Source organism: Lissotriton helveticus, chromosome 7 (genome assembly GCF_964261635.1).
Source record: "Lissotriton helveticus chromosome 7, aLisHel1.1, whole genome shotgun sequence".
NCBI lineage: Eukaryota > Metazoa > Chordata > Amphibia > Caudata > Salamandridae > Lissotriton > Lissotriton helveticus.
Window position 1 is genome coordinate 22,969,182 of NC_136068.1, and position 20,474 is coordinate 22,989,655.

General features: G+C 44.2%; 1 protein-coding gene across 1 annotated transcript in view; it reads left to right on the top strand.

Moving 5' to 3' along the window:
• LOC144768895 (uncharacterized) overlaps positions 1-20,474 on the top strand; it is a 124,530-nt gene that overhangs the window by 79,502 nt on the left and 24,554 nt on the right. The window contains exon 5 of the mRNA XM_078652909.1: positions 5,075-5,107. Within this exon, the coding sequence (XP_078509035.1) occupies positions 5,075-5,107 (33 nt within the window). The remainder of the gene's footprint in view (positions 1-5,074; positions 5,108-20,474) is intronic.

The following is a 20,474-nucleotide window of genomic DNA, read 5'->3' on the forward strand; positions in this document are numbered from 1 at the left end:
CTCTTACAAGAGGCGTTCTCTGTTTTTTATTCTGTCGAGTACCAAGGTGCATGGGGTCTATGTATCCGATTGTTGTAAGGTTTGACGGGGGCTGTTTTATCAACTTCTGACCTCAGAGCTCTGTTGTAGTCAGAAAGTGCTTGATCTACTTCTAAGTCATCTGACAGGAAATTAAACTTCAGCACCTTAGCCACAAAATCAGGGGTGATTTTCCACCACTGTCTAGACATATTTTTATAACACATATTTGTTTTTCATGTCTCATTATACTTAGGAATCTGAGAACAGAAGAGTGAGTTGTCTCTCCAGAGTAAAGATTTGGGTGGTTTAAAAATGAATAGTGAGAAGTTAGTAAAAATGATGTACAGAGTTTGAGCTGTGACATTAGTTGCACTGTAAACTTGTTGGAACAGACCAAGTGTTGCTAGATTGGAAACTAGTTGACTAGCCTCTGAATCAAAGGAATCGTCCCATGGTAATTGAAGTCTCCCAACAAGAGGAACCGTTGTGCTGCAAGCACAAGGGGCAAAATATATTCCAGTAGACTTTGACTAAACTCTTTTTTTGGTCCAGGTGGACGGTAGACTAAAGCACCTTTCCAACTTACTATGGTAGAGAGTTGGGCTTGAATATGCATATTTCTGACCCATGTCCCATGGCAGCATCAATGGTAATACTAGATATTTACAGTGAAATGAAGCAGCAGAAATGTGGTGTGAAAGGCTACACATAAACAAGTTATTATTAGGCCTGGGCAAAGCACTACGCTACGCTCGCATAGTTTGCGAAGTTTGCGCAACTTCGCACTACGCGAACTGCACGTAGCACAGTGCGAACACGCGTAGTGTAGCTTAGTGTAGCGGTCATTTTTTGCTTGCTGGTGTTCCTCAATGCCAAGTTGACGACTGGAGCAAGCAAAATGACATCCTGGTATGAGTTGTTCCTCGTTCGCGAGATACTCAACGTGGGGAGGTCAGGTTTCTCATTGCGAGTGGTCGAGTATGCTCGCGACTGCTCGCGATGAGAAACTACCAGTCCGCGTCGAGTAAAAATCTCCTCGAGCGGCAGAAAACTACAGCTCGCACTGTGCAAGATGCCGTTTTCAATGATTGCACAGTGCCGGATGCCTGTCTGCACTTTGCAATAATTGAAAACGGCACCTTGCACAGTGCGAACATGCTTCTATGTAGTTCGCGTAGTGCTACGAGTAGCTCGTGTAGTGCGAAGTGCACTTCGCGTAGCTTCGCGTAGCACTACTTCGCGAACTACGCCCAGCCCTAGTTATAATTAGTAGTAGGTTAGCACTATTGTGCTTTCATAACTTTGGAAAGTGTTTTTAGAGTTTTTGAATTTCTATCAGTTGTATGTTATGTATGTGGTTGCATGTTTAGTTAGTATTTGTTAAACATCTACTTTATGGATTGTATTTGCTAATTTGAAAGTATAATAAGCTTCTCCCTGTCAAGCAAATGTTTATGTTTGGGAAATTTGGTAAGCGTACGTATACCGAAAGGTCTCTTGGCGCTGGAAGAGAGGGAGAAACTTCCTGAGAGCTACTAGCAGTATGCTAGAGTGAACAGCCATGGTTTCAGTTTTTGCCTGAAGTTGGTGTATTCAGGAGTAAATCTGATGTCCATTGGCAGCAAATTCCATAGAGTGGGGCCCAGGACCGAGAAACGGGGAGCCAACCGTTCTCGTACGCTTGAATCTTGGAATCGAGGTCATAGACATCGAGTGCGATCTGAGATTCCGTTTGGGTAGATACCAAGAGGTCTTAGCAGATATGAATTTAGGGCCTTTCTCACAGAGGGCGTTGAAGATCATGCAATCTGTCTTAAAAATGGACCGCTAAGTCACCGGAAGAAAATGTAATTGCTTCAGAAGTGGTTTAATGTGGCAGTGTCTTGGTTGCTGAAGGTCCAGCCTGGCGGCTTGGTTTTGAATTAACTGCAGCCTATTGGTCTGATATGTGGGGAGCTCTAAGTGGATGGGGTTAGCGTAATGTAGCCTGGACATGATCAATGAAAGCATGAGCACCGTACTTGCTTCCCTGGTAAAGAATTTCCTAATTTTCTTAAAAGTCCTCAGGTAGTAAATGCAAGAGGAGGTAACCAGGTTGATATGTTCATGTATAGATAGTTTGGCATCATTTTTAATTCCTAAACTTTTAACTGAATTTTTAGGGGTAGGTGGTACGCCCAGTGCAGCTGGCCAGTGTTCTGGCATCCACTGATCGAGTCTATTATTAGAAATAACTATCTCAGTTTTATCCGACTTTAATTTGAGACTCATTACAACTAAAAGTAAATCAATCGAAGTCTTTTATACTTATAGCTGGGGGTACAAAAAGAGACAAAGTCCCACACTTTAGCATGGACGCACGAAAAATTGAGGTCGGAGACTCTTTCCCCTATTTAGGTATTCTTTTTGACAAAGATCTGTCATGGGCAAAACTGATGGAAGGAAGGAGGCTGGTGAAGGAGAGGGGTATTACTGGCGTAAAATCTTTCGCAAGGACATTAGGCGCCAAACCCCTATTGCCAATAAAAAACATATACCAGGCTAGAGTAAAGGCAGCCATGGCGTATGGAGCCGGGGTCAAGGGCACGGTCGCATCAACACCACTACAAAATATCGCAAAAATATTTTTAAATCTGTAGTGGGCCTCCCTTTGTCCCTCACGAAAGGGTATTGGCCTTTCCTTACAAAGCAGATTATATACAACTAGCCCCACTCCTCCTATGGCACTGTTTGGAGGAGCGACACAGTACCTCTGACACAAATGGTAATTAAGAGTTTCCTAGAGATGGATAATTGGAAAAGATCTAAGTGGCTAAGTCACATGGAGACAGTTTTAAAAGAGATAGACCTCCACGAACTCTTTAAAGATCCTCCAGTTTGTAAGCAGGTGTCCAAGCAGAAAGCTATTGCCATGTTTATGTTGATGGCTGAATATAAGCGTAGGGAACATTATAAAGAGAACAATGCAGTTCAGGTTTATTACCTTAATCCACCACTAATGGAGGGAGATTTCTCCTAGCTAGCCAACGTAAACCGTGCGCAACAGAGATTTATGCTGTTAAGATTCTGCACTAATTTGATTGCTCTAATGCTTGGTTATCCTGAAAAAACCTATAACCACTCCAATATAAGCATGTGCCCGTGTGATAATCTATCTTCCCAAACTGAACTGCGCTTGGTTTTGTTCTGCGGGCTCTATGAGAGCAAAAGGAACGCCTATCTGAAACCAATTTTAAAGAAAATGGGCTTAAAGCAGTGTCCGGTAGCACTATCAAAAAACATTGCCCGACCCTTTGGTTTGCTACTCTGTAGCAACATTCTTATGGGCTTGCATGAGGAATAGGAAGGGGTTGACATGTAGCCCACTGAGTTTGATCAATAATCATAATGTATCAAGACCCGCAAGATGAAATGTTTTACTTATTATATATATTTTTGCATTCTCATCTTATTCCAGGACTGTTAAGAAATATTTGTAATTTTAAAAGAAAATATTTTGTAATAACATCTTTTTATTGATGTGCTTTTATGGTCATTTTTAACACGATCAAATTAAAATGATGATGATGATGAAGATGACTTATCCAGTCTTTAATGAAGAGCATTGTACGTTGGAAGATATCCTTAGACTCCTCCGTCTCGTCAATTGGAAAGATCAGCTGCATGTCGTCAGCGTAATTGTACACCTTCACTCCCCTGGATTGCAGAGCATGACTCAAGGGGCTGATGTAAATGTTAAACAGGTGGGGGAAAGAGATGAACCTTGATGGACACCACATGTGTTATTGACACAGGCCGAGGCAAAAGGAGCCACATCACAGATTTGTACAGTGCTTTCTCTATAGACAGGTGTTCCGATGCCTCTACCATTTTGTTGAGTTAGTTGAGTTCCATGAGTTGGATGGTCAGAGGTCCAGTGCTCGTCTGCAGGAGCACTTTAACAGGAAGGTACATTTCTGTGATACAATGTTGTGCATTTGATCGTGTGACATGTTTCAATGCATTGTATTTGGATGGTTCTAAGATGTATGTTGACCTGGTCCGAGGGCGTTGCTGTTGAGTTGAAGCATCTTGAAAGAATAAAGCTTTGTTGTGGTCTGTCAACCGTGTTCAGATTCAGAAAGGGAACTATAATCATTGTAGGAAAGATGTTTCATAATGAATATTGTTCAGTGGAAGATGCTTTTCGGTGTCCAGAGTTAGCTGATGTGTGTATGTCTAGTTCATTCTTCATTGGTGGTTTTGTGGTGTCTGGTATTTGTGTTGTAGAACATGATTAGCGGCACTACATGGCAGACCTTAGACACCTTGGCGGCTGTAGAGGAAGGGAGGATGAGGAGTACATAGTGATTAGACCAAGAAAGGAGAGTGTTCACATGAACGAGGAAGTGTGCGTCATATGACTGAGGATGTGCGTGTGATAAAGGAATATGGAGTTGTCTGGGAATTAAAATTGGAAGATATTCTAGTATTGTGATACTATCCTCAAAGAATAGGACGCAAAATATCTTCCTCACATTTCCAGTATTTCTCTCACCTTCTAATGTTAATTCAATTTTAGCATTTACATTTACTAGTACACTGTTTCCTTTATGAATTGGGAAGTATGGGCTTCAGTAATTGTGTCTTTAATCTGTTAACACATTATTTTCACCTGCTGATAAAAATGCAACTTGGTTATTGTTGAGTCAACAGCATCCCTCGTTGTGTAGGAATCATCTCACACATGCAGCGTGAGTCTGGACTCAGTGACGGAACAAAAATGAAATGTTTGTGGGTCTTTAACTAAGATCAAGATGAGTTTCTACTCTGTGCTCACCTCTCGTGCCAGCCAGGTGACCAGAGGTGGGGTATGGCTGCTCTCCCTTCATCTAGTCACCTGGTGACCAGGGGTGGGGTATGGCTGCTCTCCCTTCATCTAGTCACCTGGTGACCAGGGGTGGGGTATGGCTACTCTCTCTTCATCTAGTCACCTGGTGACCAGAGGTGTGGTATGGCTACTCTCCCTTCATCTAGTTATCTGGTGACCACTTCTCATCTTTTTTTTCCACAGGCGCTGTCCCCTGATGCAGACCACACTTACATGGTAAGACAAATGTACAGTGTCTCTCAAAACAGAATGGTGTTTCTGATTGCTTAGATACATGTTATTTCTTGATACCTCCTGAATTAGGTCACCTCTGTAAGTACTTATTATGAGAACAACAGTGGTCCCATGCAACATTAATTAAGTATCTAGATAAATACAGACACAATGGAACCTGTATTCGAATGACTTGTCCAGCCGGACAGTGGTCACAATCCTTTAATAGATTCAACTGGATAAATAGAGAATATCCTTCAACACTCTCACGTCGTGGGGTACAAGCCTGTACCACATTCAAACACACAAAACACTTAAGTACAATCAAAGTGCACAGAAAGGGCTTTTAGGCAAAAAAGCAAAATATTTTCTTTGAATCATAATATGAACAAATATTTTCAAGATGCGCCATTACAACGACAAGGTACATATTATATACACACAGTATATGGCACACAATTAAGTCGACGGCGTTTCGATCCCACTTTTTAAATCAAAGGGATCATCATCAGGACATTTTAATAAGTGCCTAATAATTTCAAGCCTCTAGAACCTAAAAGGAATTGGAGAAGGAAAGCTTTAGAACTTTAAAACAATGTATTTTTGTCAGCGTGACATTGAGTGCAAGGCTGTGATTAAAAAATCGTCAAGGTCATATTCAGGTGACGAGCTGATGGCGTGTACACGGCTGGAGAATGACGTGGCGACCTATAATTGTGGCTATATGTGAGTCGATAGGGTGAGATTAGAAGGTTAATTCCCAGTGAGCGGGGAACAACCGTGAGTATAACCTATCAGGTAAAAGGAACCGGGAGACAGGGTTTCCTAGTTACCGAGATCCGGAACGGTGAGGGTCCGTGATATATTAAAAAGAGGGGTTTGTAGTGCCCCGTGACCGGCGATTTCCAGGTGGGAATTGGAGTGAAGTTTCTTATAAGGACGGCGCAGTGAAAAGATGAAGCGGCGCAGTGGAAAATAAAAGGCTCACCATACGATAACGTGGCATAGGGTCAAGATAAAGGGTTGCCGCGATGGGGACCAATCAAGCTAGAATGGAACGGTACCTAAAAATAGGAATAGGACAAGCCGTCAAGGTTGTATTAAGTCCCCGAGTGTCAGGCTGAGGGAGGACTGAGTCGGCGTTGTAAGACTTACCGGTTTAGTCTGTATCACAGGGATCTCGGCATTGCGAGCTGGATTATGCTTGCGGGAGGCGGTAGCCACGCGCCCTGTTTTGTTGGTATAGGGAGACGTAATGGAAAGTGACAAGGGGCTACGGGACCCAGTAATGCTCGGGAGTGCGGCGGCCATATTGAAGAGAGAAGGTTAACCCAGAGGGGTGGGTGAAAGTGACAGTAGTGCTCGTGGGTGAAAAAATAACAAGACATGATCATCAATTTACAATTATAATTAATATCCACTATGGTAAATTACAATAAAGCTGCAGATTGACTGAGAGAACAGAGTGAGAAAACAAGATAGATGAGCAGACAGTGATAGATTAGACCAAATTGGTCCAATCTTCCTGGAGGTTAAGTCCGCTGTTAAGACTGTCCGTTCTCAGTATCCACTTTAATTCCTCTTTGTTGAGTAGTCTTGTAAGGTCACCTCCTCTAGGCGGAAGTATGACCTGATTTATCACTGTCCAACATACATCATTCTCATTATGCCCTTTCTCAGTGAAATGTTCGACAAGTGGGGCATTTGCTGTCTTGCACCGAATCCGGCTGCGGTGCTGTGAAATCCGTAGTTTTATTTTCTGCGTTGTCTGCCCCACATAGATCCTATTACAGGGACAGAAAATAGCGTAGATCACATTGCAGCTATTACAATTTGTGAATGTGCCATGCTCATTCTTTACATTCTCAAAGACGAAATCCTTACCCTCAATACAAAATGAACATAAGAGCCACATTTGTGATGACCCTTCACAGGGGCCAAATCCCAATGGTCAAAAAGAGTTACATTTGAAGATGTTATTGTAGGCATGGTGGCCCTAACGAGTTGGTCCCTCAAACTCTTATTTTTCTTGAAAGCAAACATTGGTGTTTCAAACTCCAACGTGCCTGCATTGATGATATGCCAGTTCTTTTTAATGGATTTCCGAACTTTGTTGGAAATGGGAGAGAAGGTGGTTACACATACAAGTTTTTCAGTGGATTTCTTCGGTTTGGATTCTAACATTGTCTCGCGGGGGCAGTACCATGCCCTCTTCATTGCATTTTTCACCAGGCGGCGCGGATAGCCCCTGTGTTGTAACTTCTCAGACAAAGTGTTTGCCTCCATAAAGTAATCGACTTTCTGGAAGCAATTCCTCCTCAGTCTGAGAAATTGGGAATAAGGCTGGCTGTCCTTGAGTGCCCTAGGGTGGCAGCTATGATAGCTAAGTAAGGTATTTCTTTCCGTGGGTTTACGGAAAAGGGTGGTGAACAACAGGCCATCCTTATGTTTGATGCTTAGGTCCAAGAAAGATATATCACTTTTACTGTGGGATAGAGTGAAGGTGAGGCCACTGCAATTGTTATTTAACCAGTGGAGAAAGGAATTGAGGTTCTCGACAGGCCCATCCCAAATCAGAAAAATATCGTCTATATAACGTTTCCATTTTGAGATACCTAGATGAAAAGGGTTACTGGGGAGAAGTATGGTATTACACTCCAACCAGTCCATGTAAAGGATTGCCAGGGTAGGAGCAAAAATGGCTCCCATGGCGGTCCCTCTCACCTGCTGGTAGTACTGGGAGTCAAAGGCAAAAAAGTTGCGAGTCAGGCAGATTTCGAGTAGTTGGATTATGAACAATGTAGGCACTCTATGGGGACGTGTTCTCTTATTCAGTATGTTTTCCATGACCAGTAGCGACTCTCGCTGTGGGATATTGGTATAGAGAGACTCTATGTCCATAGTACATAGAGTCTCTCTAGACGGGTCAAAGGGGTGGTTCTCAATTAAGTTAATCATGAACATACTGTCCCGAATGAAACAGCATGTTTCAGGCACAAAATTTTTAAGAAAGAAATTTACATAGTGGCCAAGTGGCTCCAATATGGAGCCACACCCAGATACAATAGGTCGACCCGGTGGACACTGAAGGCTCTTATGGATTTTGGGTAGAGTATAAATCACAGGCATCCTGGGAATCGTCACATTAAGGTAGTCCAGTTCGTGTTTACTTAAATACCCCGTGTCAAAGGCCTCCTGAGTGATTTGTCTAATTAATTTTTATAATTCTCTGGTGGGGTTGGTTGGTAATAGATAATAGTGATCTCTGTTGGAAATCTGACGTTTGATTTCAGTTTTATAATCATTCGTATCCTGCATGACAATACCTCCACCCTTGTCTGCTGGTTTTATGACAAGTTGGTTGTTGTCACGGAGGGACAAAATGGCTGCCTTTTTCATTTAATGAGATGTTATATGGGATGAATACATGTGATTTGGCCAGTTCTGTAATCTCTTTGAGGATGACTTTTTCAAAGGTGAGTATTTCCTTAGGTATCATATAAGCAGATTGCGAAAAGGTCGATGGAGGTCTGAAAGGAGTAACAGCTACCCTGGGTTGGGGTGGTTTTAGGTCAAAGAAAGCACGAAGTCTAATCTTTCTGAAAAAACCAAGCAGTTCTGATTGAAGATCCAGAAAGTTAGGGTAGGTGGACGGGACAAAGGATAATCCTTTACTGAGGATAGAGATTTCTGCACTGGAAAGGACATGATCAGAGAGATTTAACAAGGGAATAGTCATATTGGAAGTATTTGTTACCACTAGTAGAATTTCTGGCGGGTCTGTCTCTCGCCCGAGGGATTGTACCATCTTGGTTGGCGTTTTACCCTGCCCCTCCGCCCTTGTTCGGAAGTTCCTCTTCCTAAAAAATGAGGGTTCTGATTGTGGGGGTTTGGATTATGTGTTGAGGAGCTGGCACCCTCCCCAGGGTCTGAGCTTTCAGAAGACTCGGCGGAGGAATCTGTGAAGCCGACGACAGTGTTTCTTCTGTTGAAGCGGCCCCAAGGTCTAGGATTTTGCGGGGTCTGGTTAAAGTTACGATTTGTGTAAAAATCCTTGTGGAGATACGGGTATGCCCGTTCAGCTGTAAAGGATTTAATATCTTTTTTTACTTTGTTCGATTTTTTGTTCTGCTCAATCCGGTGAAATTCTAGTACAGTTTTTTCTACTTTGTCCAGTAATTTCTTTGCATCAAGAACAGTATTGTTATCATTAATTTGTTTCTCAATGTCTTTGATGAGTTCATCCAATTTCTTAAGTTCCTCGGTCGCTGTTTCAATCCCAAGGACTAACCAGTGGCGGGAGCAGGTGGTGCCAATCTAGCTAAACCCAGTGATATATTTGGGGTTATCTGTGAATAACCCTGAAACATTCCTTACTTGAAGCCCTAAAGGTATGGTATTAGACCTAAGATAATCGGTTAACATTAATATCATCAGTTCTAACCGAACATATTTCTTTTTAAGTTTTTCTAGATCCTCTGCAGGATCGGGACCAGTTGCAGGGGTGGTGGCGTCCGAGTCCGTAAATAGTGAGGGACCCTCACAAATCTTTTTAATGTATTCGATGGAATATAGTGGAGCTTGGTCAGACATATCAGTTAAATGATCAGGGAAACGTCGGAGTGGGGGATAGTACACAAAGTGAGAAGTGGAGAAAATGGGGAACCAGAAAGTAGACCACTCGGGGAAGTGGAAGGCTAATTATTGTCCTTGCAATCCTGCGATTGTGCAATGTATATTTTCAAACAACAAGGGACCCCAATATCGTCAGCACAGGACCTCGGGGAGCAATGATTATGAGAACAACAGTGGTCCCATGCAACATTAATTAAGTATCTAGATAAATACAGGCACAATGGAACCTGTATTCGAATGACTTGTCCAGCCGGACAGTGGTCACAATCCTTTAATAGATTCAACTGGATAAATAGAGAATATCCTTCAACACTCTCACATCGTGGGGTACAAGCCTGTACCACATTCAAACACACAAAACACTTTAGTACAATCAAAGTGCACAGAAAGGGCTTTTAGGCAAAAAAGCAAAAAATGTTCTTTGAATCATAATATGAACAAATATTTTCAAGATGCGCCATTACAACGACAAGGTACATATTATATACACACAGTATATGGCACACAATTAAGTTGACGGCGTTTCGATCCCACTTTTTAAATCAAAGGGATCATCATCAGGACATTTTAATAAGTGCCTAATAATTTCAAGCCTCTAGAACCTAAAAGGAATTGGAGAAGGAAAGCTTTAGAACTAACTTTCTGGATCTTCAATCAGAACTGCTTGGTTTTTTCAGAAAGATTAGACTTCGTGCTTTCTTTGACCTAAAACCACCCCAACCCAGGGTAGCTGTAACTCCTTTCAGACCTCCATCGACCTTTTTGCCATCTGCTTATATGATACCTAAGGAAATACTCACCTTTGAAAAAGTCATCCTCAAAGAGATTACAGAACTGGCCAAATCACATGTATTCATCCCATATAACATCTCATTAAATGAAAAAGCAGCCATTTCATCCCTCCGTGACAACAACCAACTTGTCATAAAACCAGCAGACAAGGGTGGAGGTATTGTCCTGCAGGATACGAATGATTATAAAACTGAAATCAAACGTCAGATTTCCAACACAGATCACTATTGTCTATTACCAACCAACCCCACCAGAGAATTACAAAAAATAATTAGACAAACCACTCAGGAGTAAGCATGGGCGTAAAATCCGTTCCGCTCGCGGATTTTTCGGATTTTTGGCAAATTCGCAATCCGCGAACTCTCGCGAATTTGTCGAAAATCCGTGAATTCGCTCGCGGCGGATTTTTTGCTTGGTGATACAATATTGCGGCGCGCGGCGTGGTGCACGGCGTTCACTTTCCGTCATTAAGCGTTTGCCGAGTTGTTTTTCTCGATCATATTTTGCGAGTGCTGCGCCATTTTGGATCTTGCTGCGGGATCCCGTGGGAGTATGGCGCCCGCGAATACGTAATTGCGGCTTGCCACCTTGCACAGCACGCCTCGCGAGAGTTCGCAATTGCGAACACGTAGTTGCGGCGGACAGGAACAATCTCGCACTCGCGAAATAGAGATTTTGCAATTCTGCACAAGAAATCCACCAGCAAACAGGATAAACCTTCAGAAAATGATGATTTTTATCAGAATCACTCCTCAGGTTGACATTTGCATGGCCTTTTTTTTTGCAAGGAGTCCATTTTTGGGGGGGGGGGAGGAAGTGCCCCACAGTCTCCAACTTCCTGTTCCTGTCCAGCAGGCTCCTCCCAGTGCTTTCTTCATGTGCTGGTCACTTTCATTTGGACCTTGACCTGGAAGGATTACTTTTTGTGGGTGCTGCTGGATATTTGGATTTGAGGCCTTTTTGACTTTCTTTGGATCACTTTTGGATTAGAAATCAACTTTCACAAGTAAGTTTGTTTGGGGCATTACAGTTGCTGCAACTACAATTTTGGAACTTTTTCAGAACATTAAATAACATATATTGTGGGTAGCCACAGTATCCAGTAGGACCAGGGTTGGTTATGGGTGCATGATACAACTGTTTTGTTGAATTTAAACACCATTGAGGCCATGGATGGGCTGGGATTGTGTTGATTTTTGTTGTTTTTTTGGGGCTGCTGGTGGGGCCCTTTGTCCAGGGGTGGTGAGTGTTGCATGGGCCTAGTCTTTCTGTGGGGTGTCTTCTTGAATTTAAACATCATTGAGGCCATGGATGGGCTGGGATTGTGCTGATTTTTGTGTTTTTTTGTCGTTTTTTTGGGGCTGCTGGTGTGGCCTTTTGCCCAGGGGTAGTGGTGCATGGACTGAGTGTGCCTGTGGTGTGGTCTCACTCTCTTTAATGTAAACATCCTGGATGGCATTGGATTGTGGTGATTTTTGGGTGTTTTTCTGTTTTTTTGGGGTGTACTGTTGATGTGGACTGGCCATGTGGTGGTGGTGGTGGTGGCCATCTTGAGTGCTGGCTGGTACAGGCAACATGTGCTTGGGGTGCAAGGGGCCATTTTGAAGAGAGGCAGTGTCTGAGGCCTGCACTTATTTTGCCTACTTTTCATCCATTATGCCCAGGGGTAGTGAGTGTTGCATGGGCCTAGTCTTTCTGTGGGGTGTCTTCTTGAATTTAAACACCATTGAGGCCATGGATGGGCTGGGATTGTGCTGAATTTTGTGTTTTTGTTGTTTTTTGGGGATGCTGGTGGGGCCCTTTGCCCAGGCGTGGTGAGTGTTGCATGGGCCTAGTCTTTCTGTGGGGTGTCTTGTTGAATTTAAACACCATTGAGGCCATGGATGGGTGGGATTGTGCTGTTTTTTGTGTTTTTTGTCGTTTTTTTGGGGCTGCTGGTGTGGCCTTTTGCCCAGGGGTAGTGGTGCATGGACTGAGTGTGCCTGTGGTGTGGTCTCACTCTCTTTAATGTAAACATCCTGGATGGCATTGGATTGTGGTGATTTTTGGGTGTTTTTTTTTTTTGGGGTGTACTGTTGATGTGGACTGGCCATGTGGGTGGTGGTGGCCATCTTGAGTGCTGGCTGGTACAGGCAACATGTGCTTGGGGTGCAAGGGGCCATTTTGAAGAGAGGCAGTGTCTGAGGCCTGCACTTATTTTGCCTACTTTTCATCTATTATCCCCAGGGGTAGTGAGTGTTGCATGGGCCTAGTCTTTCTGTGGGGTTTCTTCTTGAATTTAAACACCATTGAGGCCATGGATGGGCTGGGATTGTGCTGAAATTTGTGGTTTTTGTCGTTTTTTGGGGCTGCTGGTGGGGCCCTTTGCCCAGGGGTGCTGATTTTTCTGTGTTTTTCGATTTTTGGGGTATATAACTGAACTGATGTTCCTCTGTCTTCCATTGCTTTTAGGTGCACAAGACTCAAGAGAACCACCAGTGCCAGGAAGAAGTCCTGCAGCGGTGTGTGTGTGCAGCATAACGTCACACGACGTCACGTCTGGACACAGACAACTCTGCAACTCGTGCAACTGCTGCCTGCTGTTCTGACCTGCTCTGAAGAAGATGGCCCCAAAAAAAGTTACCCGTAGCTCCTCTAGCAAGAAAGTTGCCAGTAAGTAGCAGAAGAAGCAAGTTACCAAGGAGACTGGTGTGCCGGCCGCCCCTTTTTTTGGGAGTAAAAAAAAAAGTATGCCTGCAGCAGCAGCGGGATCTGCTGGGGACCAAGCTGGGAGCAGCACCCCCGCTCCATTGGACTCAGTGCCACCACCACCACCACGCCAACTTAAGTCTAAGCCCTTTACTGCTGCAGAGGCACTTAGTCTAGTTGTTCAATCACCATCGACCAGTGATGTTGGCTCATCGCAAGAATGTAGCAGCAATGTCCCTCAATCAACACAGGTTGTTGTAACTCATCTGACGAGTGTTGAACAACCACAGCCGCAACTAAAACCACATGTGCAAGTACAAGCCCAAGTACATGTGGAAGGAGAGACAGCGCAAGGAGATGCGCAAGCAGAGGTGCATGGAGGGTCACAAGTGCCCACTATAGTTGTTCCTCCCGAAGTAGGGGCACATCAGGAAATCGACAATCAAGGCGAGGTATCATTTGAGGAAGACACTCCTCCTGATGATCATTCATTGTCTTCCACACCCCTAGCAAGGAAGAGATCAAGGGTGGTGTCTACATCTTCTTCAAGCACACCTCGTTCTGATGATACGGATCAAAATTGGGAACCAGCACCACTGCCGTCTGAGAGTGAGGCACATGATCTGACAAAGGTAGTTAAGCGTAAAAGGAAGCTCGTCCAAAGTCTCAGAGTTATGGAGTGTGATGATGAGGCTCAACAAGAAGTGGCGGATACTGCTGCTGATGAAGACTCTGACAACGACGACCCAGTCATCATAAAGGTCACTGCAGCCCCAGCGGGCATGCAGCAAACAGACATTTTGACCCTAGCCCGAAAATCTGCTGAGTGTGATGATGATGATGTTGTCGACGAGGAGGCAGTGGAAACACCACAATCATTGGAGTTAAGTAGTACACCAACTCGTACCGCTTCCATATTTCTTTCTCACAAGAAGGGACCTCCATCCACCTCGACCTTAATTAGTGGCGGTGAAAGTGCACAACGTACAAAAGTTGGGCAATCCAGATCCTCCACTTCATCTGGCATTAGCAGCATGACCACCACCACCAGTATCGCCGCCTCCTCCGGCCCCCACAGACACTTCAAGTCCCCAGTTTGGGACTTCTTTACTGTTTGCCCAAAAAGGGAAAAGTTCGCCATTTGTACCATTTGTAAGGTTGCAGTTAGTCGTGGTAAATTTGGTACCAACTATGGTACCGGAGGCCAGAGAGGTCATCTTAGGAGAGAGCACACTGTCCAATGGTTTGCGCACCTAAAGGCGATCAAGGAAGCCCGAATTGGAAATCAAGAAAACGTTGATGTTTCATCTGATGATGACGAGGAGGAAGAAGACGTGTCAAACACTTCACTTACACCCAGTACCCCTGTCAGCAGCACACCCCATGTGAGGCACACTAAGAGTGTTGGAGCGAGTGAGACACCAACGCGAAAAAGTTCACCAGCGAGCATAATTGGGTCAAAGAAGTCATTATCATCCCGTAAATGCTTGGTCCAGGGCAACATTAGAACCATGTTTTGTTCAGACGCGCCATATGAACGCAACCACCCACTGACGCGTCTGTATAACACTAAGCTGGCTAAAATGCTAGCTGTGGACCTTCTCCCTTTTTCTTTTGTAGAAGCGGTAGGTTTTCTAGAATTAGTGGCAGCGCTCTGCCCTAAATGGAAGGTTCCTAGCCGGTTCTATTTTGCCAGAGTTGCGGTTCCAGCACTACATGAAGATGTGCTGGAGGTGATTGGGGCAGCTTTGCAGAAGAGTGCTGTTCACACTATACATCTGACAACAGACATGTGGACCAGTGGCGCAGGCGCTGATTACATGTGCATCACTGCACACTGGGTCTCTTTTTCAGGGGTTAAAGCAAAGCTAAACGCAGGTGTTGACCCGGACCACGTTTTTAAAGCTGCTCGGAAACATGCAACACTAGCCATGTTTGGCTTGGAGAAAAGTCACACAGCACGAAACATTTTGGACGAGTTTAACAAAAAGGTCTTTCACTGGCTGTCCCCAAAAAAACGCCAGATTGGTTATGTTTCCACGGATAATGGCACCAATGTAGTTAAGGCCATGGTGCTGGGTGACTATTTCAGAGTGCCGTGTTTGGCGCACTGTTTCAACCTGGTAGTTCAAAAATTCTTGAGTGATAAAGACAGTCCAGCGTGCGATGTAATGGCCACCTGCCGAAAAATGTGCAACCATTTCAGCCATTCTTTTAAGGCCCGGAAGCATCTGAGGAGCCTGCTACATGAACGTCGAATGCCAGTGCAAGCACTCATCCAGGAGGTGGCAACACGTTGGAACTCAACCTTCTACATGCTTGAGCGTCTGTATGAGCAGTATACGTTACTCGATCACTATTTCTTAACACTGTGTACAGCTCAGAAGGACCTGAGGATGGATGCGGCGCACTGGGAAATAGTTAAAAGCCTGACAGAAATGCTTCGTCCTTTTGAGGTCTTCACGCGTGCAGTCAGCAAGGAGGACTGTAATTTGGGAAAAGCTATCCCATTGTTGTGCATGCTGGAGCACCAACTGAAGGCGGTGTCTTCTGAGTTAGAAAAAGATGAAAAAAACAAAGACCCCTTTGTTTTGTCGGAGAAATTATTAGAGCGCCTACGTGGTGATAAACGTCTTAAAATGATCAACTCAGAAAAGCATTAAATTTGTGCTACTATTCTGAATCCACGCTACAAAAAGGCGCTGGCAGGCCAAGCATTCTTTCCTTTTGCTGATGAAGATGTTAAAAAGTACAAACGTTGGCTAGCCTGGTCAGCCAAGAGGTTTGAAAAAGAACGGCAGGATATTGAAGGAGAAGGCAGTACATCAGCATCAGCAGGCCATCCCCAGTCAAAAGAATACACTTCTGCACCTGTGGCTGTGGCACAAGTGACCTCTCAGCCGTTAAAGACACCGGCAACCGGATCATCTGCACCACACACAAGAGTAACATTGGCTGCTGAAGAGGATTGGCTAACTTTGCTTGGGTATGGTTCTCGAAAAACAGAAGCACACCATGATGAGTGAGACAGACTTGCGTTACTGTACCGGTCCAGTACATGCAGGTGGTGATTGGTGAAGCTATTACTTTTCTATTACGGGTGGCACTGAGAATACTCTGTTACAAGGGCTACTGCTTAATTAATTTACCTTTCACCCTACAGTGCAAATGAGTACTAGAAAAGGAAAATGAAGAAGCTAAATAATTTGATTATCTATCACTTCACATGGGATGTATTTGATGACATATGGGATGACTTTAGGTGCTTTGCTTATTATTGAGTGAACAGTGATACACCCGCACATGAATGACGTACTACTACTAAACTAAAGTTATTAAGAGAGGTACGGAGTGTCCACCGTAATAACCGGATATAAGCTGTGCTTGCAGTTGCAATACAAACTACTGCTACTATTCATCATTCTTCTTTGCCAGCCATCATAAAATTTCTCGTCCTTCCACACTTACTTACACCCTTCTTTCGCTTTTCGTTCATCCCATCCATCAAGTTCATCTAAGATCTTATTGGGATTCTTCTCACCAAAAACTTCACAGCTAAGTCGAAGTACATTTAGAGGAGGCTACTACCTGGTTGATTTATTATACACCCGTGCAGAAAGCACACTATGCAGTCTTCAATCTCAATAAGTAAGGAATATATAGCTTACCTCTTCCCGCCACCACCGTGTGACCCCTCACAGGAACGTCCGGCACTTGCACCGCATCCTCCCCAGAGTCCTCGTCCAACACCACCACCTCCGCGCTGGCCCCGCCACCAGATGTTACACCTACAAAGTACATTTAAGAATGTTAGAAATACACCACTCACTACTATATAATATTTGGTCTAGGAGGAATAAAGAAATGTTAAAAAAACGAAATACAATGTAATAATTTGTAACTGTATACTCTAAAGTAAAAATGTCCCTTTTTCCAGGGAAGGCTGTTGTCTTGCTGCACTTTTTGGCACAACTGATGAATGCTTGCTTTTTATTTTTAACACACGCCACTTTTTCTCCTAACAGAAGCTTGACTTCTAAGAACACGATCAGGGTCAAGCTCAAGTTCAAACCAGGTGAGAGCTCAGCTCGACCACAAGAAATGTGTCCAATTAATCGTTAGCACTAAGCACTTTTCCATTTTCAGTTAAACTTTTACTTTTATGACAAAGTGTATTTTAATAAATGTGTTTAGTTTTAATAAAGCTTTTAAACTTAAATAGACTCTGTGGTTTTTGGTCCTCCAGACTAGAGTGGATGAGCTAAAGGTTTTGGAATTTTTGCAAGCATGAGTGCCTCTGACACTTCTTGACTGACTCCGTACTCTTGTCCTGCGTTGGATACTCTAATCATCATTGGGGATCAATCATCGGTGACTTTGGGAGCTAAATGACTCTGCCACACTATCTAGTCAGTAAGAAGATTGGGGGTTCTTCAAAGTCTGATATCACTGAGGTATGTGGAAAGAAAGTCTACCTGCGCCTATTATAATTGATAAACAATGCACTATTTAGTGTTCATAGTTCGGTTTGTGCAGATTTGTCCCTGCAACAGTAGTAGAATGGATTGTCCTCCTATCCAAACCAAAAGTAAAGTAGTATCTTATTCTTTCTTGGTGGTCATTCACCTTTTTATTGTTGGCAATTGTCAAAGCATAAACATTTAGAAGACTTGAAAAGATATTATGGACAATCCCAGAGGACTGCACTCAGTGCATAGAGCTATTGCTGACTAGAATGGGAGTCCAATGGAATTGCCAAATGTGCAATCTTAGTTAGCTACACAGACAGACTAATAGGAATAATCTAGTAATACCACAGGGAGTCATAGTCGAGGCAGGATAAGAATTTAGATCCAGTCTACAAGAAGATCAAAGACGATTTAGAAAAAATCGAATGAGGAACGCTAGGAAAAAATAGGTACTCTATATTAAAATTAAAACTTACTGGGGCCAGCAAAGGAGCCCTCGCCTGCCCGATCCTGGCCTGCATCCTCCTGAACAGCACCCTCCTCCTCCTCCTGTGTCCTCTTGCCCTTGGGGGGATCTGATGTACAACATGAAAGAAAGATAGACCACAAAACATGGATGAGATTTGTCAACCAAATCAAACATTTCAAAAGAACAATAACAAAATATTTTGGAGAAATAGCAAATAGATAGACAACTATTCCACAGGATATATTGACCAATCTCATATGGTATACTACGTTATTCGTATTGCCTGATTTGCGGACCGTTGACTTTGAAAGTTCCTATGTAACTCACTAAACAGACTACTAAAAAGGTTTGCCTAGGCCTGGCAGGCAGCAGTCCGCAGCGCGCGAAGTGACAGACAAAGTCCATCGTGCTTGCAGATCAGTGAATACTCAAACTATCAATCCACCGACCACCACCACTATTTCTTCTTATAGCCATGTGTCTAAAGGAAGTACTGGACTTCAGTCTGTTGGGGCTGATTTAGAAGTCCATTGCTGCTCATTTTCCTCCATTGTTGCGTGACTTTTGTGACGCAGCGGCAGAACAAAAGAGGCGCCATGGAGCGGCGTATATAAAAAAAAATGACGCATATGGGAGATGCATCACGTTGTAAAGCCCTGCGCCATCAGGGGGCGTTCCGGTGCAAGGGAGGGCGTTCCTGCGCAGGAACGAATCATAAAAGTGGCTGAGGGAAATCTACAAGATGTCAATCAGTCACTTTTAGGACAATGATGCGTGACTGAAACACTGCGCCTGCTTGAAGCCGACGTACGGCTTGATGCAGCATTGGGGAGATAGGGCACCCCAGAGCATTGTTGGAGCTGAGCCATCGTTGGCACGCAACTCCAGCAATGCGCCACCTTTACGGCACAGATGCGTAAGGCTTCTGTGACGTTTTGGGCCCATGGGTGGTGGTGGTGGCATGGCGCACAATTACTGCCGCATCCCTGCTACTTTGCAGGGATGCGCCGGTAATTGAAAATATGACCCTTAGTGTCTAGCATTACGCAGTTCTTTACACTACACTCATACATAATTTCTCAGGCCAATGAAATGAACACAAAATACAAAACAAATAAGCATAGTAGCAAGCAAGGCTACTGAGAAGGAGAGCAGTGCACCTGAAATGCATAGAAGATTTTGAAATATAATTTACCTACCATGTAATCGGCAGCATTATTGCTCTTGGTAAAGAACAAAGATTTGCAAATAACAGAGCCGGATAAAACAGAGTAGTGATGAAATAGCTAGAAATAGCTACTACTACTCACCAAGCCCGGGGACCTCTACGCCGAGCGCGTCCAGCAAGTCGCGTTCCCGGTCCATGACATCCGTCCAGCGGTGGGTGGCCTGGTTATAGGTGCGCCGGACCCCAGAGAGCTTAAACATGGCCCGGCACACCTTCTCCCACCGCTTCCGGCGCTCCCGGATGCCATAGCCGGTTGCGATCTTGCCGCCTCCCAGGATGGTCTTGGGGAGGCGGCGCTGGACGTGGAATATGAGTGCGGCCACCTCCTCCGCGCTAAAGATCTCCCGTGGCATCACTAGCTCCCCCCTCAAACGCCCGCACGGGAGCCGGGCACGGGGTGCGGGACCCTTCCCCTTCTCAGGGTGCTTCCCGGCTCCCTTTACCATGGTCTGGGCAGAAATGAAGTTAAATAATAAAGAAGAAATAGAATAGGGAAGAAGAAAAGGAAAGAGTTTAAAAAAGTAGTTTAAAATTAACAAAATGTAGCAGAAAACACAAAAATATAGAGCTAGAAAAATAGAGGGATAGATAATAAGTAAAATAGATCAAAAAACTTCAAACAAGCAAAGGATGGCAGATATTCAGAGAGGATACAGAAAGCATGCCCAGAACCATAGCAATGAATGAGAAACAAGATGGCCGCGCCCGTTCACGACCGCGTGGGTAAGTGTACTAGCGAGCAGCACACTTTGCGAGATTACACATAGCGGCCGGAAACGGAATTACGTCACGCAAACAAGATAGCCGCGCCCGTGTACGACCGCTAGGGTAACTTCGCAAACGTATCCCTACAAGCGCCTTGCGAACATGCAAAAAATCACGCGAACATACACGCCGCAAAAAAAAAATAGTGCATTCGCACGTATTCGCGGCTTCCGAAATCGATCTCGCACGGATTCGCGCCCCGCAAATGGCGCGAAATTGCAGAAAAACGATTTTTGCTAAACTGAAAGCAATCAGCAGGTGCAAAAGTTCAAACTTGACATTAGTAACCATTCACTCTAGTGCTTCCTGAGGGGCCCCTCCAGA